The sequence below is a fragment of the Camelina sativa genome, chromosome 6, assembly GCF_000633955.1.
Source record: "Camelina sativa cultivar DH55 chromosome 6, Cs, whole genome shotgun sequence".
Lineage (NCBI taxonomy): Eukaryota > Viridiplantae > Streptophyta > Magnoliopsida > Brassicales > Brassicaceae > Camelina > Camelina sativa.
Genome location: NC_025690.1, coordinates 15,226,732 through 15,249,298, shown reverse-complemented (window position 1 = coordinate 15,249,298; position 22,567 = coordinate 15,226,732). Strand labels below are relative to the sequence as shown.

The window sequence follows — 22,567 nt, the reverse complement described above, 5'->3', positions numbered from 1 at the left end:
TGTTATATTGTGGGATTTGAAATAGTTTTGTAAATAAAAAAATACATTTTATTTGATTACTAATTTATTTAAAATTTGTAGGTTTTTCTAATAATTTTGATACTAGTTTAAAGATTTTGATTGGATTTAGTTTTAAAATTGTGTCTTGAGGTATATTTGAATATAATGTTTTATCTTTTTTATTTATTTCTAATTACTAATTAATTATTATTTTGTTACTTAAGAAATTCCTTTAACCAAGGGTCGGAGACCCGGTTTAGGAAATCTTGTGTCACGAGATGGGAATGTCTCTTCGGTTTTTCCTCGGGACAATGAACTTGTTCAAGAAAACCTCAAGATTAAGGAACAATTTATCCAGACCCAAACAACACTCTCCCAACTTCAAAGTTTCATTTCCTTCCAATTTCCTGGACAATTCCCTCTTCGTGATCCTAAATAATTTGTTTTTTTTTAACTATTTTAGTTTTATGAAAATTGTTATTTAGTTAGATAATTATGTATTGGGATGTATATATTTTGTATTAGGATATTTATATATTTATTTTAAGCTTTTTGATATATATATATTGTTATTTTATTTATTATTGAGAATTTCTATTTTTAGGAAAAAATAGAGAATTTCTATTTATTATTGAGAATTTCTATTTTCGTAATTTATATATAAGATCCCTCGGAAAGTCCTTGGAAACTCCGACGTCGTCAGAAAACCCTTGGAAACTGTATCCCTCGGAAATCCCTCAGAAATCATGTCTCTTGGAAAACCCTTGCAAAAGTGATGCCCTTGAAAATTCCTCGGTAGTTTGACGTCCTTGAAAATCTCTTGGAAATAGTTAACCCTTGGAAATCCGTCAAAATTTTCTGACGGATTTCAGAAGAGTTCTAATTTCCGACAAACGATTTCCGAGGACTTTTTATTTTTGGTAATTCGTCAGAAACATTTACCAACGAATTTGTCCCTCGAAAATTGGCTGTTTTCTTGTAGTGTTTTTACGTCAAGGCGTCTTGTTATTTTGTTCTTCTCCAAATCATATATGACAGAGGGTTTTGTTCGAGTCCATATCCTCTCTGTCTTTAGTAGCCTATTCTCACCGCATCGACTCATGCATTGTATCTCCAACTTATCGCCATGTAAAAAATTCATTTGTGAAAGAGGTAAGACCATATTCTTGTTTGACCACTTCATATCCTCTGCACTCTCCATAACCCACAGGTCCACACTCGCATTAGATGAAAGCTTGGAGTATTCTAAAACAGCTAATTTGCCTCCGTAGTTTATGAGGGTCGCATTATATTTGTGCCACACAATGCCAGCCTCAACAGGTAACTCAATCAAATCAAACTCTTCATAAGCAAAGTCAAAACTCATAACCACACATGTGTTCTTGTAAATCCAAGCTCCATAATACAACACACTGTTGATGAAGATACCTTGTGAATAAGGACGATGAGGATGAGTACTGATGTTATAAGTGTTTCTCCAATAAGCTCCAGGACCAAGTACCAACATCTGATGCTCGGATCTCATTATGTCATCTCCCTTGCCCCCCTTCCAAACTGTGCTAAGCACTTTGTATTCATCATCAACAGAGTCGTGTCCAAAAAAGCTCCAAATATTGTCATTGGCTTCAGCCAAAAGTTTTGATCTCATGATGGGCAAATCCACGAGCTGCTTGGTGGTGAGGTTACAGATTCGCACACATCTTCCAAGCCTAACACAGAACAAGCCACGAAGAGCATTCATGAAATAGCCTCCTAGTCCTGGCATGTCCAGAGTTTGGTCGAATACAAAGACAGGCGTATCCAAGTGATCATTAAGCGACGATGATATAAGACACGTATAATTAAGTAGGTATCTTTTGCTCACAAGATACATATGTAAACGCGGTCGTTTGGACGTCAATGATGAGGATTCAAGAAAAAGGTTGGTAAAATAGCGAGAGGAAACCAAGTCGCCTTGATCCAGTGGTAAAGGGAGAAAAGTCCCACCACCTGGTTTGAGTAGCATTGGTCACGGGGTTTCAAAATTTAACATGGTTTCCCCCGGCTCCAGTACATTAGTCTTTGGGCCTAGAAAGCCTTTAGATCACTCCTGAGTTATCAGAAAAAAAAAATAGCGAGAGGAGATTACGGAATACCAAAGTTTTGAGACGCACATTGACCTCGTCACCTGTTTAGCTGATCACTTCACCAGTATCTCCATCGATAGATCCTCAGTGAGATTCTCAAAGCATTCCCATCGGTTATACCGATGGGATCAGTTATATTTTTTTAACTAGGGACGGACTACGCTACAGCGCGGAGGAATATTCATAGAGACATTCAGTTTATAACAAATTGGAATATGTTACACTCTCAGTTCAGTATAGTGCAATCGATTATATATATATATATTATAGTGGATTATATATTTATACAATGAATTTGGATAAAATAGTAAAAAGAAAAATAAATGGTATGATGCGTTTTGATAAAATAAACTAAATTAGATTAGAGAAAAATTTAGTATTATCATAAATTTGGATAAAATAAAATAAGAATACAAATAATGAGTACATTTTCTTAATATTTGAAATTAAAGACATTATAATTTGTGTATGTAATTAATTTTGGTAATTAAAAAATGATTTATATAAAGTAATGACCAGTTAAGGCCCCTACAACACGAAGAAAGGATGAATATGTCCGCTGGAGCATATGGAAATGTTTACGTGTTATTTAGTTAAATTTTTCTATATATATATTGTTAGTAAAAGTGTTGTAAAATAAATTAATTTGTATAAAATTAATTGAACAAAAGTGTTTAAATTATTAATTTATGAGAGTTATTGATATTTACATTATAAACTTATCATTGTTAGCTTTTAATAGTGAGATGGTTGTTGCAAATTTGGGAAGCTAAGCTTTAATTACTTACGACATTTTTTTTGTTGCGTGTAATTATCCATCTGGATCTAAGGCTGTAAAACATATTCCCATACCAATGGATCATGAAGAGATGCATTAAATTGGGTTTCTTTTGGGCCGAGAGCCTTTTTTTTTTTTTAATTACCGATCTATGAATCGAGATCTACATTGGAAAGACCGAAAGAGAACTGTTTTCTCATCTTCTTTCCCTAAACACCATCTCGTTTTCCTTCGATTTCCAAACCCTCGACTTTTCAAAATATATTTGACACAAACCTTTGTTGTTCTCAAGTCTGACAACTATTCTATTTATGGAACATGAATTGCTTTGAGATGAATTTTATCTGTTACAATTGTTTTCGGAGAAGCTCAAATTCGGAAATACGAAGATCATTCAGATGTAGTAGTCAATCGATATCTTGATCGGCGGATTCAGTATTGGGTTTTGGTTTATTGGCCCGATCCTTGTCAATACAATTAATTTGGTAAGCTGCCTATGATCCACTCATTCATTTTATGTTATTACAGGTAGAATAAGAATACATATTTCTCGTGATTAAATCAAACATATTGTCCACAGTTTACCAATTTGTTATTATTATACCTTTCATTTGTTATATGTTTGAAGTAAATCAGAGAAGTGGCAAATTTAATGGGTGTATGTATTTTGCTTTGCAATTGTATTGTATGTGATGAATATACAATTTCTTATGTTTCCAGTGTATACAAAATTGCTATAATCGAGATGAAGAACATATACCAAGTAATCGTAATGATATGTAAGTTTACATTTCTTACTGGGTTACTTATTTTGTAGCTACGCAAGTTCTTGCAATAAGATTTTGTTATGTATTGCATATATGACAGCACATATCATGTATCTCAGTAGAGCCATTTAATCTTACATTGAGATAAAGTGTTTGGAAGAGACTACTTATTGGTTAGTGTTTCCCGAAACTCTTAACAAATAATATTGATATTTTTTGTTATTTGATTTATATATAAAAAAATAATTATTTGATATGTCCATGAAAATTAATCTCAATAATTTTTTTAAATATAACAAATAAAAATACTACAGCAAGAAAGCATAGATATTTTGAAAAATACATAAATATTTTATAAGTCTTCAAACATAAAAATAATTCATTCATCTAGTAATTCTCTACCAAATACGCTTCAAAAGTCCTTAAATCTTCATCACATTTTGGTCCTTTTAGAAAAGGGAAAAGAAATTTCAAAGATAAATGACCATCAAACTTACTTGGCATATAAGATATTCTTTTATTCATGTTTGTTCTCTTCCGTCGTTCGAAGCATTTGTCTTTGGATTCCATGTAAATTACTATAGTATGTCCTCAAACGTTAGTTCTCTGGCTTCAGATGAATACTTGTTTAGATCAAACCAAGCCAAAAGCAGCGGATCTTCGATCTCTAAACACATATAAGATGAATTGTTGGAAAAAAAAAACACATAAGATGAATAAGAGTACCCTAAACAATATAAGTTCACATATTCATAGTGAGTAACAAATCTTCATTGTAATATCTACTGTAAAATGAATAACACGATTGATAAACCTACCACCACATCACCTAAGACCATTTCAATGGTCTCACCAGAGAAAATGATATATTGTGGCCAAGAATGAACAATTGTGACTTGAATCCTCCAGCCAGTCTTGTATGGCTTGATTGAACAATAGCCATGACCGCCATTTCTAAAGAGTATTGAAAGAACAAAGCAAAGAAATTGTAAAAGGTATGATGAAGTCAACCTAGATGACTGATGAAGACGTAGATCGGTCACTAATTAGGTTAGTTTTAGGATATATTCTACGGAAATTCTCTTTTAATTATGAATATATGAGATTTGTTAGTTTAGGATAGTAATTAAATAGTATTTGAACTGCAATTGGGTATGTATATTTGGTATGTATAATATTTGTTCATAATTGATTTTCCTAAATGGTTTTAGTGATTCGCGCGGAAGTTTGGTGAGGTATGATAATGATCAAGGTAATATTTTATATACTGTTTAGGAAATGTAGTAGGTGTATAAAGAAGCAGGCTGTTTTAGCGTGATAAGGAGCTAAATTTGGGGAAGTTTTTATTTTCGGTTGAGAGATATCAAATACCTATTAATATTAGGTCACTTATTGGGTCATTTAATATTGTTAATACCCAATACCCAATATCCAAAATCCATTCAAAACCGAGTAATAAGGCTCTAATTATCTGACTGATGTATTTCGGATTAATTTTTTAATTTTGATCCGACCCAAATAATTGTTAAGTCATATTTAATCTTGTTCTAGCGTAGGGGCATTTTCGATTCAAAGCGAAGTTATACTTATCTTTTACTATAATAGAAATAATAAAAAGTAATAAAAATAAAGTTTTAGTCGTTTAATTACAGAGAACTGTGTCTCTACGAGGAGAAAATAAGACACTGAGAGACCCGCTACGTGTCACAATTGTATATGGTTTTTTTACTTTTTCTGCATTTGGTTCTCTATCTAATTCGAAACAAACAGAGAGAAGAATCAATTTTTCATAAGTCGATTCACAACCCATCAGTTTCCAGTTAAAACTAATCTCTTCAATTCTGGGTATTAATCGATTGATTTCGGAGGAGAAGACGGCGAAGAGAACGGTGGTAAGAGGGATAGAGTCGGAGAAGTAGTGGCATAGGAGCAGCAGAGATAAGGAGAGAAGGAAGGATAAGGTTAGAGAAGGATCGAGAGATTAAGAGATCGACCGTGAGAGGAGTAGCAAGGATAGAGAGATATGGGAGAGAAGGAGCAGTAGCACATCTTGGAGGGAGGAAGTAGTCGAAAGAGGAGGCAGGTTTGTTTGTTTGTTTGTTTGATTGAGTAGCAAGGATAGAGAGATATGTTTGATTTCTCTTTCTGCTTGTGCTTGTTAAGGCTGTAGATGGGTTTGGATTTAGCTTCCGTCTTATTTTATCAATGGTTGTATAAAACTATTGAATCTGGATATTTATGATATCTGTTTAGTTGCTGCACAATTTGGGTCTGTTTTTGTTACTTTTGTGCGAATCGGGTTTTGATCTGTGTTGTTCATTATTCTAAAGCCACTATATTGTGCCGGTTCTCTGTGATATCATATAAGTTTTTGTTATCTTAGCTCAGTTTTTATTTTAATTCTGCGTCAGTCAGGAGGCAAGAACCATGATGATCCAAAATTGGTGTTGATCCACGAATAGTCATTGTGGGAACAATAACAGAGTGATTCAAATGGGTTTTTCTAAGGAGATCGAAACCTAAACGGACGAGGAAGAAGAACGGTACTGCGTTCAATCCGTTTGCCAATACGAAGAGTGGGAAGAACATAGTTAAATTGTTTTGTCTTATTTGTGTATTGTTTGTTATTGTTGTGTCTTGTTTATGAATTGAAGTGCTGCAATGTTTAGACTTGAGAGTTGAGACGATGCTTCTTTTTTGTTCTTCTTGTTGTATTGTATTGTGTCTTGTTTATGAATCCGTGTGTTCCTTGCTGGTGCAGAGGTAAAAAGAATTCTTTGATGCAATCGTCTCTCTCTTTTTTTTAAATGATACAGAGAGAAAGAAACTTTAGAGGATCTAATGCATTTTGATTTGATGTTGCAGGACAACAGTTGGCTCTTGCGTTCAATCTGTTTGCTCCCTGCTGGTGCAGAGGTAAATGATCATGTTCTTCGAACGGACAAGACTTGACTAAAATGTATGCGGTTCATCCAAACTTAATCAACTCACATCAAACACTTGTGTGTTCTGTTTTTTTTTTTTCTGCAGGGAGCAAAGTATTCAAAAAGGTGATCGGAAAAAGATTCAGAATCCAAGCTGTTTTCAGCTTTCCTCCTGTGTTTCTGACAAAAAAGGGTCGGGCCGAGAAGCAGAAACCATTAGCGTGCCGTCTTCAGAATAGTTTTGGTACATTTAAGGTCTAGAGAATGTGACTGAGACCTAATGAGTGATTCTTTTTCTTTTTTTGAATCGTCATAGTTAGCACGTAAGGTGGAAGCAGTAAACCCAACAAAGGAGCCTCTGAAGTCTGATTTAATCATGGGAAATGGGAGCTCATTTATACAACCTCTGCTTTGCGTTTGCAAGCCAAGGTTAGAACTTGTAATCTTTGAAACTTGTGTTGTTGTTGTGTATATGTTATTTTTGTTGGCTTATTGACATTGTTGTGACATTTCCTCTCTTCGACAATGTAACAGAAACCAAGGTTGTTAAGATCAATAGCCAACTACCAATCTATCAATATGGATACACTAAAGTTGCAAACCATCGAGACTTGGCCTTTCTATAACTCGGTAAGGTTTCAAACCGCTGAATTCTCTTTTCGTTCCATTCACAAGTAGGTTTGAGTTGTATTAGACCATATATGATGCTCTTTTTCTCTGTGATGTGTATATATAGTGTTGATACTCAGCTTGTATATTTTGTAAAAACTCTCAATGCAGCCTACTTCTTTCTTTTAAGTTTCACATCTTTTCTCCCCAATCTCTCTTGCTAGCTCACATATTTTCTTTTAAGTTTCACATCTTTTCTCCCATTCTTTTAGTTTGTTTTTTTTTTCATTGTAATATATGTTTTAAAGTTTTAATAATATAATATATTTGTTTTTTTAATTAAATGTATTATACTATAACTACAGTTTTTAGTTTTATTTTCTTAATATTGTATACATTATATACCAACATTTAAAACACAATTTTAATAAAATTTATTTAAGACACCCATGTTTAAAGATGACTAATGGGAGGAGAAAAAATAAAAACAATGGATTAAGAATCTAAACTTAAATTAATATTATTTTTAATCTTATTAAAAGTTTAAGACACTAAAATGAGTGACCAATCGGCATGCCCTCAAACCCGCAGGATTTGGAACCGGGCTTGGTGACCATGGCTTCGTTTGCCTTCAACCACACCTTCTTCTTCCTCAGCCCTTTCACGGCCGCTGTACGGAAAGATAATTCCATTGCTTTTGTAAATTCCAAAGTCTTGCCCACAAGTTACATACGTATATAAACACTTTATACTAAACTTTGTTCCTTTTAATAACACTAAAAAGTAAATACATGTATAAAGTAAGAAATATGAAAGTCAAACTATTTTGCTTTTTTTTTTTTTTTTGGTTTGGGATAATACTTAACTTTTTGTGAATTATCGAATATGCGTTAAAAAAAAATTTATATGTTTGGGATAAGACTTTAATTATAGTTGTGTGTGTCGAATTTACAAAACTAGTAGCATTAGGTATTGATATCATTGCTATTATTATTGTTGAGCTTTGAAATAATAATGATCAAAATTTTGGAACTGATAAGAACATGAACTAATTAAGGTAAAGGTAGATTCTATAAATTGATAACTTGGGGAGAGGTAGCCAGCATTGTTCATATCAAAACTCTAGTATCATCTTAGATTCTTAGGGACTAAACTGGATTTAGATATCGATGTGGATAATTATGTTCCAAACTTTAAGTCGACATGTAAGCGCCTAAAAAGTTAAGTCTACAAAAGTAAAATAACACACATAATTTAAGAAGAACAAACACTCTCATTAAATTGATGATAGCTAGAAGCCTATACAACATATCGTTAGTTTTTTACACGTTTTGAAATCTATATATCATGGTTTGAAATTTGCAATGTCCAAACTTTTAAAGATTATTCAGAGTCATAAATCCTAAAGTGCTCAATAATTTAAGTTGGAAACTAGCATTACATGATCCCAACCCTGCAAAATCAAACAGTCCCTACGTATTGGTATTCACTCGGCGTTCAATTCAGAAGTACTGTAATTAAGTCAGTAAAATATATTTCTGTGTTCAACAGTAAAATTGTATGGAATACAGAACCATATATATCTATTTTTAGCCCAAACATTTCTTATCTTTTATGTTTTATTTCATCTTTAAGGAATTTGAAGTGGTCATATACTTGCATTGATTTGGGTTTCTTTTGAGAAATTCTTGGCAAAATAAAAACCAAATTAGCCAAATAGCTATGAGCTGTAAGCTTCATTAAATTAGTCCAAGTAAATACAAAATAAATTTGAGACCAAGTAATAAGCTTCTTTTGTTTTAGGCAGTCGATTGATCTGTATGGGAGACTACCAATATCCAATTTGGGTTATCTATAAGCATCAAACCAAATTAGTCCATTGTATTAAGCTTCTTTTTGTTATATCCATGTTGAGTCTTCTTTGGGGACGAAGACATTATGACTACATTTACTTTTATTAAATTTAAGTTACTATCTAGCTCTCAACAGGTAACAGTCACAATTTATGACCTCGTAATTAATGACTAGTTTCTCTTTGTTATCTGTAAAATCTAATCTAAAGATTTACTTGAATATATTGATGACTATATTGTTTTCGGTAGTTGGGTTATATTTTTATAGCTAGTCATTGATTATGTACAGTTCACCATTGATACGTATGAAGTTTGTATTCGTGATCATAAATGTATATAGTCGCATCAGGTGTTCATGTCATTGCTATTTTTCTCATATTTGAAATATAATGATGTTCGTAATTTTGAACTATTTAAGAACATGAATCTTATATTCATCACAAGGTTTTTTCTAACTTTGCCTATGGATGTGACATTTGACGTTCTATTTTTACGACATGTGTACTTTACATTAATTTTAAGTTTGATGACAAGGTTTTTTCTAACTTTGCTTATGGATGCGACATTTAGCGTTCTATTTTTGTGACATATGTACTTTACATTAGTTTTAATTTTGATTTTTTAAATATAAATTTATTTATTTAGAAAAGTGTTCATTTCTTTTATCTTCTACAAAATTTTTAATTATTTTCGGTTTGTATTATTTAGTATTATTTCATAGCAATACTCTATATAGTTTACTTTGGTAAAAAAAAAGTAATCCATCTTACAAGAATATATCTATTTTAATTTATACAATTTGTAAATTATTCACTAATTTTCCTTTAAATTTCTTTACTCTTTGTTTACCAAATCTTTAATTATTTTCAGTTTTTTTATTTAGTATTATTTCATAAAAATCTTAATAGTTTACTTTTGTTAAAGAAAAAGTAATCTACTTTACAAGAATATATTTATTCTATTTTGTTTTTACGATTTATAAAATCTACACTAATTTTTTTATCACAACCGTAACTTTATTAATTAACTATTTTTATCGGTTTCACATGTCAATATATACTATATATTAAACTATAGTAAAGTAGAGTTCTGAGAAATTGTCATTTGGCACCACTCTATTTTATTAACATGTGTCATTATTTTTCAATTTTAATGAAATAAAATACACATTATTGCTAATCTAAAACTAAATTGTCTATACACATTTTTTAATTTGAGACATTTTATTTGTTCAGTTTCTTTAGGTTACATTTACTTTGCTCAATCAATAACCTTTAAGACATTATATGTGGACGTTTTCTTTTGTTCAAACTATTCATGCTGCAATAATGTATGATAGAATTAATTACAATTATTATGCTTTATAACTGTATTTATTGTCATGAATGTAGTTACTCAGAATAATGTGTCAATGGAATTTCTTACAAACTTCATAAAATGTTTAGTGTATTATATAAGATCTAATGCTCACATGACTAATAACGAAGAAAACGATCATGCACTATATGTCTTTCTTTTCCCATCATTTTTCATGGTACTTTATTTTATTTTTTTCTTATGAAGTTTTTAAAAATATAATGATGTCTTGTAGTATGATGATTAACAGATTAATATATCGATGACTATTTTAAGAAGTCACATACTTTAGTTTTTTGGTATAAGAGTCTTGTCAATATCTATTAGCCTCTTTCAAAAGATTATGTTTTATGATAGTCATGATTTAAAGTTTTTGCATTGTTTTGTAATGTATTATTTTTTTTTTTCAAACTATAGTTGGAAGTCTTCGGTGATAAAGATGAGCCCAATGCTAAAGCACAATCTCTTTGGCTTTGAACATTCACTCATAATATTATAGTTGTAAGTCCCTTAGATTTTTCTCTTAAGTCCTCTGAACTTCAACTACAATATATTTTTAAGTTTACGTTTCGTAAATTTGCTTTCTTTTTCGTTTTAAAAAGTTTTTATCCCCATTACAAAAAATATTTTACTTTGCCTAATTTTACCGTGTAATGCATATATACATGGTAAAAAAATCCATATATACATGGTAAAAAAATCACGTACTTCTTTATGCCTCTTTGAAATCACTTCCCAAATTTTACAACATCCTTTCGCATTATACGGAAAACATTACAGAGACCTATTGAAAATATTTTATATATATATATATATATATGTGTACATATTGTAATCTCAATACTTTTATCATAGATATATGTCAATCGTTAAAAGTGGTATAAATTAACACGTAGATTAACTTGTACAAAAACAAGACTACTTTTATATCGCACTGGTATTGTTTGAGTTACCAATCATACCTCATGTCTATATTCCTGTAACCATTGCTACATCCGTCATTATGCCAAAAAAAGCTTACACCACATCCAATGGTTATCTATATATTTTTTGTTTGAATTTCTATTTTACATTTAGGGTATAATTTTGAAGAGATATGATTTAGTATTTAGAGTATACGATTAAAAGTATGATGCAGTTTTAGTATTTTTAGAATTTTTAAAATGATGTGCTAAATTTAAAACAAAAAATTATTTTTATGTAATTTGTGAAAATTGTCCTTTTAACTTGCACACTTTATAATTATAAACTTATAAATGTATATATTTAAATTCTTTTCAAGGCATATATAAATAATATCATGTACATTTTATATATCATGAAAATTTTATTTTACATACCAAATATTTGATTTTATAACCTATGCATCACGTGGGTAACTTTCTAGTGAGTAACATATAGTAGTATTAATCACAATCTTATACAAAAAAAAATAATATGTGCACAGTGCACCACATAATATATATCCGGCACCGGTTGTCCATGATATAATATTTCCACAAGTTTTAGAAATTTCTAACTTAACTTAGAGAGACTAATTAATGTAATTAATGGAGCTCCAGTCTACCTAAAGGATTGGATTTTGACATTGATGCGTGTGAATCATAATCGTACAAATTTAAAAGTTTAAAGACATGAAGTCTCGGAAACAAATCTGCAACACATTGACATTTTCCATTTAATTGGTAGCGACGACATATCGCCGTCCAGAGTTAATTTGGCTGATATTATTTTAACGTTGAAACTTTTCTAAGATTTTTTCAGATATATCCGAAAGTGTTGAAACATTCAAACCCCGGAAACTAGCATTCCAAGATCCCAAACCCTACAAAATGAAACAGTCCCTACCTATTATTGAATCAATGTCCTTTTAAAGTTCTTAAACTGTTTAAAAAACTGAAACTATCAAAAATAAACTTTATGAAATAAACTTTGCTCATCAGTAAAACTATATGTGATACAGAACAGTCTATTGTGTTAGACTGTTAGCTCAATCACTTCCTACTTCTTTTGTTTTTTACAATTTTTAAGACGAGAAGTTCATACTTACATTGATTTTGGTATATTTTAATTTAGAAAGTATTGGCAAAGTAAAAAAGGTTGTGAATTTGGACAAACTCTTAAAAGCGATATTAAAGAAGAGAGAAAGCAAATGAGGCGTATACCCTTCTGTATAGGGTTTTATCTTTATTAATTGTCCAGATACATAAAGAGGTCGATATTGAAAAATATAATAATGTAAGGTAACCGTGACAGGGGTTCACTCCAATAGAACCCATTTGCAGTACGTACACTCAAAGTTTAAATCAACTATAACAAAACCAAAAAAAAAGAAAGAAAAGGAAATAGCTATGATCTGGTTTGATGCTTACGAGAAATTGAGAATGATGCTTACGAGAAAAAAAAAGGATAAAATCTTTAGACGCCATAACGAATATATTTATAAGGACTCAAAACCGAAACTAATCGAGTGTGAACAGAGTCGAGAAAACCATTTTGTACCAACATCTTTCGTCTTCTTGATCTTAACGATTACATTTTTTTTACTGTTTAGCTAGCTTACGTAGTGATGGGAGTAAAAAACTCACTAGACACTAGACAGAGGTGAATTTTGGGGGAAAATTGTTGGTTCTTTTTGACAATTTACATTGACAAAACTTCACACTTGATGTCATAAAAATGTTCATTGGAACTTAGCGGGCAACTTGACAAAAATTCATGATTACAAAAATTGATAACAAGTCGGATGTTAGCATCATATATAACATCCGTGTGCACATGTGTGTGCGAAAAAAATAGTTGAAGTTGATAAATACCCGTGTAGTAACGTAATGATTATCAATTATCAGTATTATTATACTTCTCTTTCTAATTATTGCGAATCTTAAATATGTGTTCTCTAGAGCCATGCATTTTATCGCCCAAAGCCACAAGTTTTCTACGTGCTTCATTGTCCACTCCACACTCAAGAGCTCTGCCATTTAAATAATTTCGTACTTGGACAAGCTATTATTGTCACCGTACACTAATTCATTTTATTTCAAAACAAGAATCGTAATCTTTGGTGTATATTTATTACCCGTATTTGAACCGGCTATAATTTTGTTTCCTGATAAATTAAATATCTCCTTTCTTGTTTTTCTAGACATCAATTCCTGTACTTTATTGTTTTTTATTTTGTCAAAAATTTCTTGTTTATACAGTTACATGTCGACAAAATTATAATGCACTACTATATTTCTTGTACGTGCTTCAGTGAAATCGTATACTGTTCGAATAAAATTTAGTGTACTGAACCTACAAGGCTACAAGTCTCCTCCTATCTTTCATATCGTCTACTATTTCCTACGGTAACAACGTTGATCTCTTCTGCCACTGACTATGTTCTACTCTTGGATAAAATTCGACGGAAAATTAGCTCCTGGGCTGCTCGATCTTTGTCCTATGCTGGTCGGCTCACTCTCATCTCCTCTGTTCTTATGAGTGTCACAAATTTTTGGTTATCTACCTATCGCTTATCCGCAGGGTGCCTCCGGGAAATCGAGAAAATGTGTGCAGCTTTCTTGTGGTCTGGACCGGATCTTAACCCCAAGAAGGCAAGGATAGCTTGGATAGATATTTACAAACCGAAGCAAGAAGGAGGTTTGGGTCTGAAATCCCTAGTAGATGCTAATAAGGTCAGTTGTTTGAAGTTAGTTTGGCGGATTCTCTCGGAACAAGACACTCTCTGGGTGAAATGGATTTGGACATATCTCATACCAAAGGAATCCTTTTGGTTGGTTAATAATGGCTCTATTGTTGGATCCTGGATGTGGAAGAAACTACTCAAATACCGGGATGTGGCAAAAACTCTGTATAAGGTGGAGGTTAATAACGGGGCTTCAACATCCTTTTGGTATAATGTCTGGTCACCAATGGGACGTTTATTTGATATAGTGGGATTGAAAGGGACCATAGACTTGGGGATTATGCAAGAGGCAACAGTCCAGGAGGCCATGAGAACACATAGGCCTCGACACCATCGGCTTGCTGTCTTAAATGACATTGAAAACTCCCTTCAGGCCATTTGTCGCCACTCCGCTCGACAACCAAATTTTGCTGATATCCCGTTATGGCGATCTCAAGGTGACCGGTTCTCCAAGACCTTCTCCTCTCGGCACACTTGACATAATGTTCGCAGTACACACGCAAGGGTCGACTGGTACAAAGGGGTATGGTACTCCTATTCCACCCCCAAGTATTCGTTTATACTCTGGCTCGCGATTCACAACCGGTTAGACACTGGAGATCGCATCAAACACTGGTCCTCGGGACAACAAGTAACATGTGTCCTCTGTTCAGGAGCGGAAGAGACAAGGGATCACCTATTTTTCTCTTGTCCTTACTCTGCAGCTATTTGGAAAGACCTCACACAGTCTCTGCTATCGACTCACTACTCAACGGACTGGAGCTCTCTGCTCCCACTGCTTACCTCCCCAGCTCTATCACCCCTTCCATGTTTCGTCCTCAAGTATGTTTTCCAAGCAACTATTTACCATTTGTGGCGCGAGAGAAATGCTAGGCGACATGGCGAAGCCCCTTCCCCGCAAGCTCGACTTATAAAACTCCTTGACAAAACTGTATGCAATCGCCTCAGCTCAATTTTGGGGTTACACAATCATCGCTACGATAAAGGCCTGCAATTCTGGTTCTCCACGAGAGCTTATGCTCGATCTTCCACTTTTACATAAGTTATGACCAAGTATAGGATATTTCAATCTTATTTGATTATTATTTCCAAACGATAAAGCATTCATTGTACAAACGTTTTTTTGTTGAATAGAATTTTACATTCATTCAGAAAAAAAAACAACGTTGATCATGTTTCTATGCGTCGTCAGATCTATTTTCCCCTTGTGTACAAAAATATCGTATATTTGCAGAAAATTAACTAAGGATCAGAAAGTTTGCAGACATTGTACTTTTCTAATAAATAAATATAATTTAACGTGTATTTTGGAACACACTATCCGAGAGAGTCACGAGTGACTAAAACCTTTAAAACATTTATCCCAATTCGGTTTTGGCTGATTATAAACTACGCAACAAAACATATAAACATGTAACAGAGACAAACTTATTAGTTAATTGCAATATTTGAAGATTACAATAACTAAGTCCACTGTCCACACTACACAGATACAAAGTTGGATAACATTAGTATTAGACGAACATGCCCAAAAGCTAAGGATAAAGTAAGAGCTTAATCACCATATTACACGTTTTCCCGCGTGTCAATACACTGATGACGTGACATGATCTTAATTAAAAAGAGTTATTACGATCACGTTTACGTTACTTCCCTAGCAAACATAAATACATAAGATAGATAGATAGATAGCTATTCATTTTTATTAATTAGCCTAGTAATAGTTATTATAGTCATCACGTGAGGCACGTGACACGTGACGGGTGACGAGAGAGGACGCTTGGACGGCGGAAGCGGCGGCGGAGGAAACGTCTTCCCATATCTCCGAGAAGGCACGAACGATGATGCCGTGATGATAGTGCGAGTTGATGCTGAGGAAACACTGAAGAAGCTCTCTGAGTTCGTCTTTTGTATAAATATGGTTCTCTAGTATCATTTGAAGCATAGACTGCCGGAAATCAAGGTAAGGATCGTCGGAATATTTCTCGACGGCAACGGCAGCGGTGGACAGAGGCGTGGAGGAGGGTGTGGCGGATGGTATGGAGGAGGAGTGGTAGTGACGGTAGCTAGAGGAGCTGGGAGGTTTGGGCTTTTTGGAGAAAAGGTTGAGAAAAGAGGACAAGGTTGGTTTTATACAGTTGCCGCAGCTTATGTCGACAACGGAGACAGTCTTCAGGATCTTTTTCTTCTTGCTTTTTGCCGCCATTGCTCTGACTCTGACTCTGTTTCTGCGCTAAAGACTATGGAAGAGAGAGAGAAGATATAGAAAGATATAAGGAGGGAGAGATAGATTTTATATATATATAGAGTGGATTTTTTTTTTTTGTCACAAATATAGAGAGTGGATATGTTGTATAAATGTGCATGTGGTCATGAAAAAGGTTAATAGTATTTACACTAAATAAACTCTTAAACATCACCATCATAATTAATTAATGTGTATTAGAAAATATAGTTCGTTATTTTGATTTCTGGTTGTCAACTTACACAAAAAATATAGAGCATTAGTTTGATTTATTAATTTCTTGCTTTGACATAGAACATTTTATTGCATATACTGATTTTTTTTTTTTTGAATGAATGATAAACTTATTTGTTACACAATATATTGAGTTTTTGACAACCTGAATTTGAATGTATAAGATTTCCTAATTATATAGTTTGGGACATCATATGTATAGCACAAACTTCAATGTCAAAGTTGTTGGTTGATGTTGGGATCGATTGTTGTCGGACAAATCCTCTCATTCAGAATTTATAAGCTCCAAAAAATAGTTTGGGTGAGATTAACAATTTCATTGATTTGACTCGAAACTATACACATGATAATGGAGCATCATGAATTCATGATGCATGGGATTGAATAGCCAACTACAGTAATTGGCTCGAATAAGCTAGGGAGATTCAAACCCACTTTACACTATCAATTGTATTTGTTTTCTTTCTCACGAAACGGTCTTCTTCTTTCGAATAGTCGAGACTTTCGAATTGAGGCCATATATAGGCCCATAGCACCTCTCGTACCATCTATTTCATCAGTTTATCTTAATTTTGAGAAATTCACAAAAACTAACTTTTATTACCCCAAAAAGAAAAGAGAAAAGCATAACTAATATTCTTACTTTCATAATTCCTATTTTCTATTTACTTAGGGTAACTAAAGTTGTATAAACGTAATTTACATACGTCGACAAAGAAAAAAAGAAAGAAAAAAAAGATCGAGACTCTGGAACAGAACTATCAAAATCTATGGGGTTTTCCTTCCGTCTCGGCGCCGTGACAGGAGGGCTGAGGAAGAAGAAGAAGAAGATGAGGTCGAAGGATGATGAACTGGACAGACCGAGAAAGAGAAGAAGAGTCATGGTCAGGCCCGATGCTAACAACTCATGCGGGTTTGAGAATCTCACCGAGGATCTATTGATGGAGATACTGGTGAAGTTATCGGCGAAAGAGGTGACGAGGTCGATGTGCGTCTCACAGCTCTGGTATAACGTAATCTCCTCCCGCTACTTTACCAACCTTTTCCTTGAATCACCATCATCCTCGAAACCACCACGTTTGCTCCTCTCTCTTGTGGACCATGAAGACCAGCGCAAGTATGCATTCCTCTCAACATCATCATCATCATCATCGCCGCGGCATGATCAGTCTGCCTCTGTACTAGACCAATATCTAGACATGCCCGGACTCCGAGGCTACTTCGTGAATGCTCTTCGTGGCTTGCTCTGTGTCAGACTTGGGAGAAAATTGCGAATCTGTAACCTCACCACCAAGCAGCGCGTGACTTTGCCCATCATAACATCAACACTTTTGGCTGAACCTAATGACAACAATATTTGGAGCTTTTTTGGTCACGAATCTGTTTACGATGAATACAAAGTGCTTAGCATAGTTTGGGATGTGAGCAAGGAAGACGGGACAGTTAGATGTGAGCATCAGGTGTTGGTACTTGGTCCTGGAGCTTCTTGGAGAAGCCCTTATACTACTAGTACCATTCCTCCTCATCGTCCTTTCTCACAAGGTATCTCCATCAACGGTGTTTTGTACTACGGAGCTTGGACTGATGCAAATAGATGTGTGGTTGTGAGTTTTAACTTGATTTCTGAAGAGTTCAGTTTGATTGAATTACCCGTTGAAGCTGGCATAGTCTGGCATACATATCGCTCTAACATTGTCAACTACCAAGGCAAGTTAGCTGTTTTTGATTACTCCCAACATGAGGCTAATGCAACTGTGGACCTGTGGGTTATGGAGGATGAGGGGAAGATGAATTGGTCTAACAAGACTCTGGTCTTCCCCCTTTCCAATATCAATTTTGTCCAAGGCGAGAGCTTGGGGATCCTAGGGACTGGCCATTGCAGAGAGATTAGGCTGGCAAAGACAAATCTCTTATCCTTTCAACCGAGACCTTTTGTCATTGATGATTTGAACAGGAACCAAATAACAAGAAGCTTTGAAATAAGCCGACCACCATATCTTTGCTTTTTGGGAATAAAAAAGGGTTTTCAATCCAATTTCTGGGAGGATGATATTGAGAGCATTTTGTATTTGGAGACCTAAATTATACCCTTGTAACTTCTTCTTGCTTTTTTTTTTTTTGCCGCAACTGCTCTGACTCTGGCTCTGTTTCTGAGGAAGAGAGAGTGTATACTATTTAGGAGACGGAGGGGTAGATTTCATATATATAGAGAGAGAGTTTGTTTCGGTTGGATTTGAGATCGAAATGAACCAACCATTTCATTAATATGACTCGAAACTATACACATGATAATGAAGCGCTATGATGATGCATGGGCTTGAACTAGCCAACAAGTTAGCTCGAATAAGCTAGAGAAATTCAAACCCACATAAATCCATTATCTATTTCTAACCAAACGCTCTTCTTCTTTCGAATAGTCGAGACGATGGAGATTAGAATAAAGACCATATATAGCCCCGTAACACCTCTATAACACATCTATTTCAATTGATCTTTAAGAAATTCAGAAAAATGTATGCTATGAAAAAAAATAGTGTAAAATAAGCATGAATAATATAAAGCATTTTTTTTTTTTGGATATAGCTGACACCTCCATTCTCTGGATTTCCTAAACATCCATTAATCTAATATAAAGTAGTAAAATTACGTAACTTATTTTTAACTTTAAAGCCTTTTTCAATTTTTTTGTTTTTCAACTTTAAATAACAAACAAAAATATGTTACACGTAAGTAATAAATCGGTGGCGCCTTTCTTTTGTCCGTTTGACAAGTCTTGGCAACATATCCCCTTAGAATAACCGAACGTATACGGGCGAAAAGGCTAGGTAACTGAGTAAAGCATCGATCATGGAGTGTCTCGCGCCACTTCCAAGCTGAGGCGTCTTATGTAAACGTGAACCTCAAAAATCTTCACGATTTGTTTTAAAATAAAAGAAAAAATATATTGAATCATACATGAAAAAGAAATCAGAGATTATGCAATCATTGTTTCATAATTCTCTCGGTTGTATGTCAATCACTAAGCTCTAAAGATTTTCCGAGGAGATGGGAACATGCGGAGGAGTGAATCAAATAAGGCGGAGAAGAGACGGATGAAAGAGGAGGAGACACGGCGGAGGAACGAAGGGTTGGAGGAGGGAGTTGGAGTAGAAGGCTGTAGGTAAGCACACGCGGCTTGCTTTACAAGGCGGTTGCGGATCCTGATAGTTGGACCTGATGCAGCAGAGGTGACGGCAGGGGAATCGACGGTGGTAGAGGAGGATGGGAGAAGATCTTTAAGGGAGGTGTAATATGGGAGAGGATCATCTGAGGATTTGTTGACAGCAGAGACTAGCTCTAAGTCTAGGTTTCGTGAAACGTTTCTACGTTGGAGAAGAGAGAGATTCATCAAATTCTCAGCCTCCATTTTTGATCAAAGAGAGAGTGAGAAGATTTGGAAGTAATTTGGATATGAGCTAACAAGTTTATATATCAATCATCACGTTATTTTTATTTTTTTTTCATTTAAAAGTCAAAAAGGGACTATATTGTAAAGCGTGTTAATATAAATTTAAAACTGAGACATTATCTTTTGCTTTTTAGAATTAGAAATATATATCGAACAAAATGTTGGATAAATTGAAAAGGAGAGATGTAGTAGCAAACTAGCAATGCTAGATGGTTGGCAGCTGAACGCTCCAGTCACGATTACTTTCTATAATTCAAAGCAAAACAAAGACCATATTTTATTTTATCTTGATTTCTAAAAACAAGTGTGTCTGCCTTTTGGTACAAAATTGATTTTGTTCTTACTTTTTCTGAGTATGTTTACGATTGAAAATACATAACACACAAGCAATGTAATGCAAAACTAATTCATTCCACTATAAGTATTAATTATGTAATGTTTTTCTCTAAAAAATAGGTTTCCACTTTGAATAAGTCTCCCCAAATGAAGACGATTAGACGGCACATATATCACGGAAAGAGTTGAATAAAGTCAAAGCAAACATCACAAGAAAAGGGTCAAATAGGAGCGGCTTTGGCCCCATTTCACATGAATAATGTTTCATTGGTTCGCTTTTCCTTCCGTTATAGCTTTGTCAATATTGAGTTATCCTCCGATTAATACTCTCGGATGTTGCGTTATAAGTTGTATATCCATTCGAGAATACGAAAATACTCTCACATGTTGCTTCAACCTCTTTGCCCGACAGTCAATAATATCCGAAGCCCACTTTTATTTTGTGATTGAGCCGAAACAAACGAATGTGGGCCTATTCGATTTCTAAGAACACGACATGTCAAGAGAGTATCATTATAATCACCCCAATTAAAAGATAGCTTTATTGTAAATTTGTTACTACTGTTTCAATGAGAGAAGTAAAGGTAATTAATGATAAAGTCTTGTGAATTATATATTCTTTTTTATTTTATTTTTTTTGATGGTTCATCATTATTGTATACTTTTGATGTCCCTAACATTGTATTGCAAAAGGCTTCAAATACCATTTAGCTCGTATATGGGTTTACAATTTATTCACTTGCAAATTATGATCAAAATATGAATTTGCTTTTTTTTTTAGATTCTCATGTATACAATGGACTTTAGGACAAAATGGTAGTATTATGAGACCTTGAAAACGCGTATGTCCCACAAGGAGAAATACCTTTCTAAGCTTTTAAGGAACATCGATCATACTAACCATGAAGAAACTGAATTTGAATTGTATTATTGAAATGGTTGGCATTGGTAATATACTAACTAATATGGATAAAATGAAGGTCTAACAAAAGTCCCTTAGAGCTAAATCACTTTTATGCATAGGTAAAAATATTTAATTGATTAAAAATACTTTTTTGAGAAATACATAACCTCAAAACTTTTGCATCATTCTCCCGGCCGGTTTGCAATTTATCAAATGGTATTTTGGTTTTTTTTTCTGAACTATGACTTATAGAATAATCATAATGTCTTAGTTAAAGACGCATAGTTTCCACTAAATGGTCAAGTATTGTCATGTCCTAATTAAGACCCCTAAGGCCATATTTTAATGGCAGTCACCATTCTAGTTTTCAAAGAGAAAATTATACCAAAATTAAAGTTATCTATCAATATTTTGTTTTGCTGTCAGAGCCAGCCGGGAGTTAGACGAAGCCAAAATAAAAAAATGGACTATATAAATTTTATTTATATAATGAGTTTGCTGTTAGAAAAAGAAAAAAAAAATTCCCTCGTGCCTTCACTAATGGATTTTAAGCCACCAGACCACAAAAACCTTTTCCCAAAATTTGCCGAATATAAAAGATAATACCATCTGTTGCAAGCATATTGTCACGTTAGGGGTATCAGTGACGAAGGACAGTAATAAGAAGTGTGATAAGCCAAAATGTAATACAAGGTGTTTGTAACAGATCATATTTGTTTTTTTGATGTAAATCCGAGTGATAATCCAACGATATTAATACTAGTATTAAACACTGGAGTTACATATTTTAATGATTCTGTTATTGATTCTAATGATTAAAAGAAGCTAATAAATCAACGTTTAAAGTTAATATTTAAAACGCTAACATCGCTCGTTGGTGCTGTGATGGTAAACAAACATAATGTTACTACCAAAATTTAATATTGTCGTCAAACCAATAACGAACAAAATAAACACTTTTTTTTTGGGTATGTTATTACTTATTAGTTATTATTGGTGACAAACAAAGCGAATATAATCCAAAACTAATTACAGACTAATGAAAAAGACAGCAAAACAAATTCAAGATTACGAAATAGAACTAGAGAGTGACTCTAAAACAATAGAAAAAGTTGAATTACTCTTGACATCGAATGTACCTATTACACACTTTACACATTACTTACCTTATCAACCAAATGTTGAACGTGATGTTCTTCAACATTATTCTAATTCATATTCTCAACTTCCCATATTCATAATCATAATTTTTTTTAAATGAAATCAAACTAATCTATCACAGCTTCTAAAAGTTAAGTA

The 22,567-nt window shown here is 33.6% G+C and overlaps 4 protein-coding genes and 1 long non-coding RNA gene across 5 annotated transcripts; 2 read left to right on the top strand and 3 right to left on the bottom strand.

Annotated features, from left to right (window-relative positions):
* LOC104699090 (putative F-box protein At3g52320) lies at window positions 929–1,765 on the bottom strand. Its single transcript, XM_010414437.1, has 2 exons — window positions 1,666–1,765; window positions 929–1,566 (listed from the first exon to the last, which is right to left on the bottom strand). Exons 1-2 carry the CDS (start codon window positions 1,763–1,765, stop codon window positions 929–931), a joined length of 738 nt encoding a protein of 245 aa, XP_010412739.1.
* LOC109125300 lies at window positions 3,099–3,792 on the top strand. Its single transcript, XR_002032564.1, has 3 exons — window positions 3,099–3,389; window positions 3,625–3,683; window positions 3,772–3,792. It is a non-coding gene; the product is annotated as an uncharacterized LOC109125300 (long non-coding RNA).
* On the bottom strand, window positions 15,585–16,410 carry LOC104791507 (transcription repressor OFP6-like). Its single transcript, XM_010517416.2, has one exon. It carries the CDS (start codon window positions 16,305–16,307, stop codon window positions 15,816–15,818), a length of 492 nt encoding a protein of 163 aa, XP_010515718.1. The 5' UTR covers window positions 16,308–16,410; the 3' UTR covers window positions 15,585–15,815.
* LOC104699089 (putative F-box protein At3g52320) lies at window positions 17,583–21,127 on the top strand. Its single transcript, XM_010414436.2, has 3 exons — window positions 17,583–17,879; window positions 17,982–18,491; window positions 20,991–21,127. Exons 1-3 carry the CDS (start codon window positions 17,780–17,782, stop codon window positions 21,125–21,127), a joined length of 747 nt encoding a protein of 248 aa, XP_010412738.1. The 5' UTR covers window positions 17,583–17,779.
* On the bottom strand, window positions 19,174–20,037 carry LOC104791506. The gene has a single exon (XM_010517414.2). It carries the CDS (start codon window positions 19,984–19,986, stop codon window positions 19,600–19,602), a length of 387 nt encoding a protein of 128 aa, XP_010515716.1. The 5' UTR covers window positions 19,987–20,037; the 3' UTR covers window positions 19,174–19,599.

Coding starts and splice junctions, on each gene's coding strand:
- LOC104699090 (XM_010414437.1), bottom strand. CDS start 1,765: ATGCCAGGACTAGGAGGCTATTTCATGAATGCTCTTCGTGGCTTGTTC. Junction 1,567..1,665: donor TAACCTCACCACCAAGCAGC/TCGTGGATTTGC, acceptor ATGAATACAAAG/TGCTTAGCACAGTTTGGAAG.
- LOC104791507 (XM_010517416.2), bottom strand. CDS start 16,307: ATGGCGGCAAAAAGCAAGAAGAAAAAGATCCTGAAGACTGTCTCCGTT.
- LOC104699089 (XM_010414436.2), top strand. CDS start 17,780: ATGCCCGGACTCCGAGGCTACTTCGTGAATGCTCTTCGTGGCTTGCTC. Junction 17,880..17,981: donor TAACCTCACCACCAAGCAGC/GCGTGACTTTGC, acceptor ATGAATACAAAG/TGCTTAGCATAGTTTGGGAT. Junction 18,492..20,990: donor GCTGGCAAAGACAAATCTCT/TATCCTTTCAAC, acceptor TATTCTTTTTTA/TTTTATTTTTTTTGATGGTT.
- LOC104791506 (XM_010517414.2), bottom strand. CDS start 19,986: ATGGAGGCTGAGAATTTGATGAATCTCTCTCTTCTCCAACGTAGAAAC.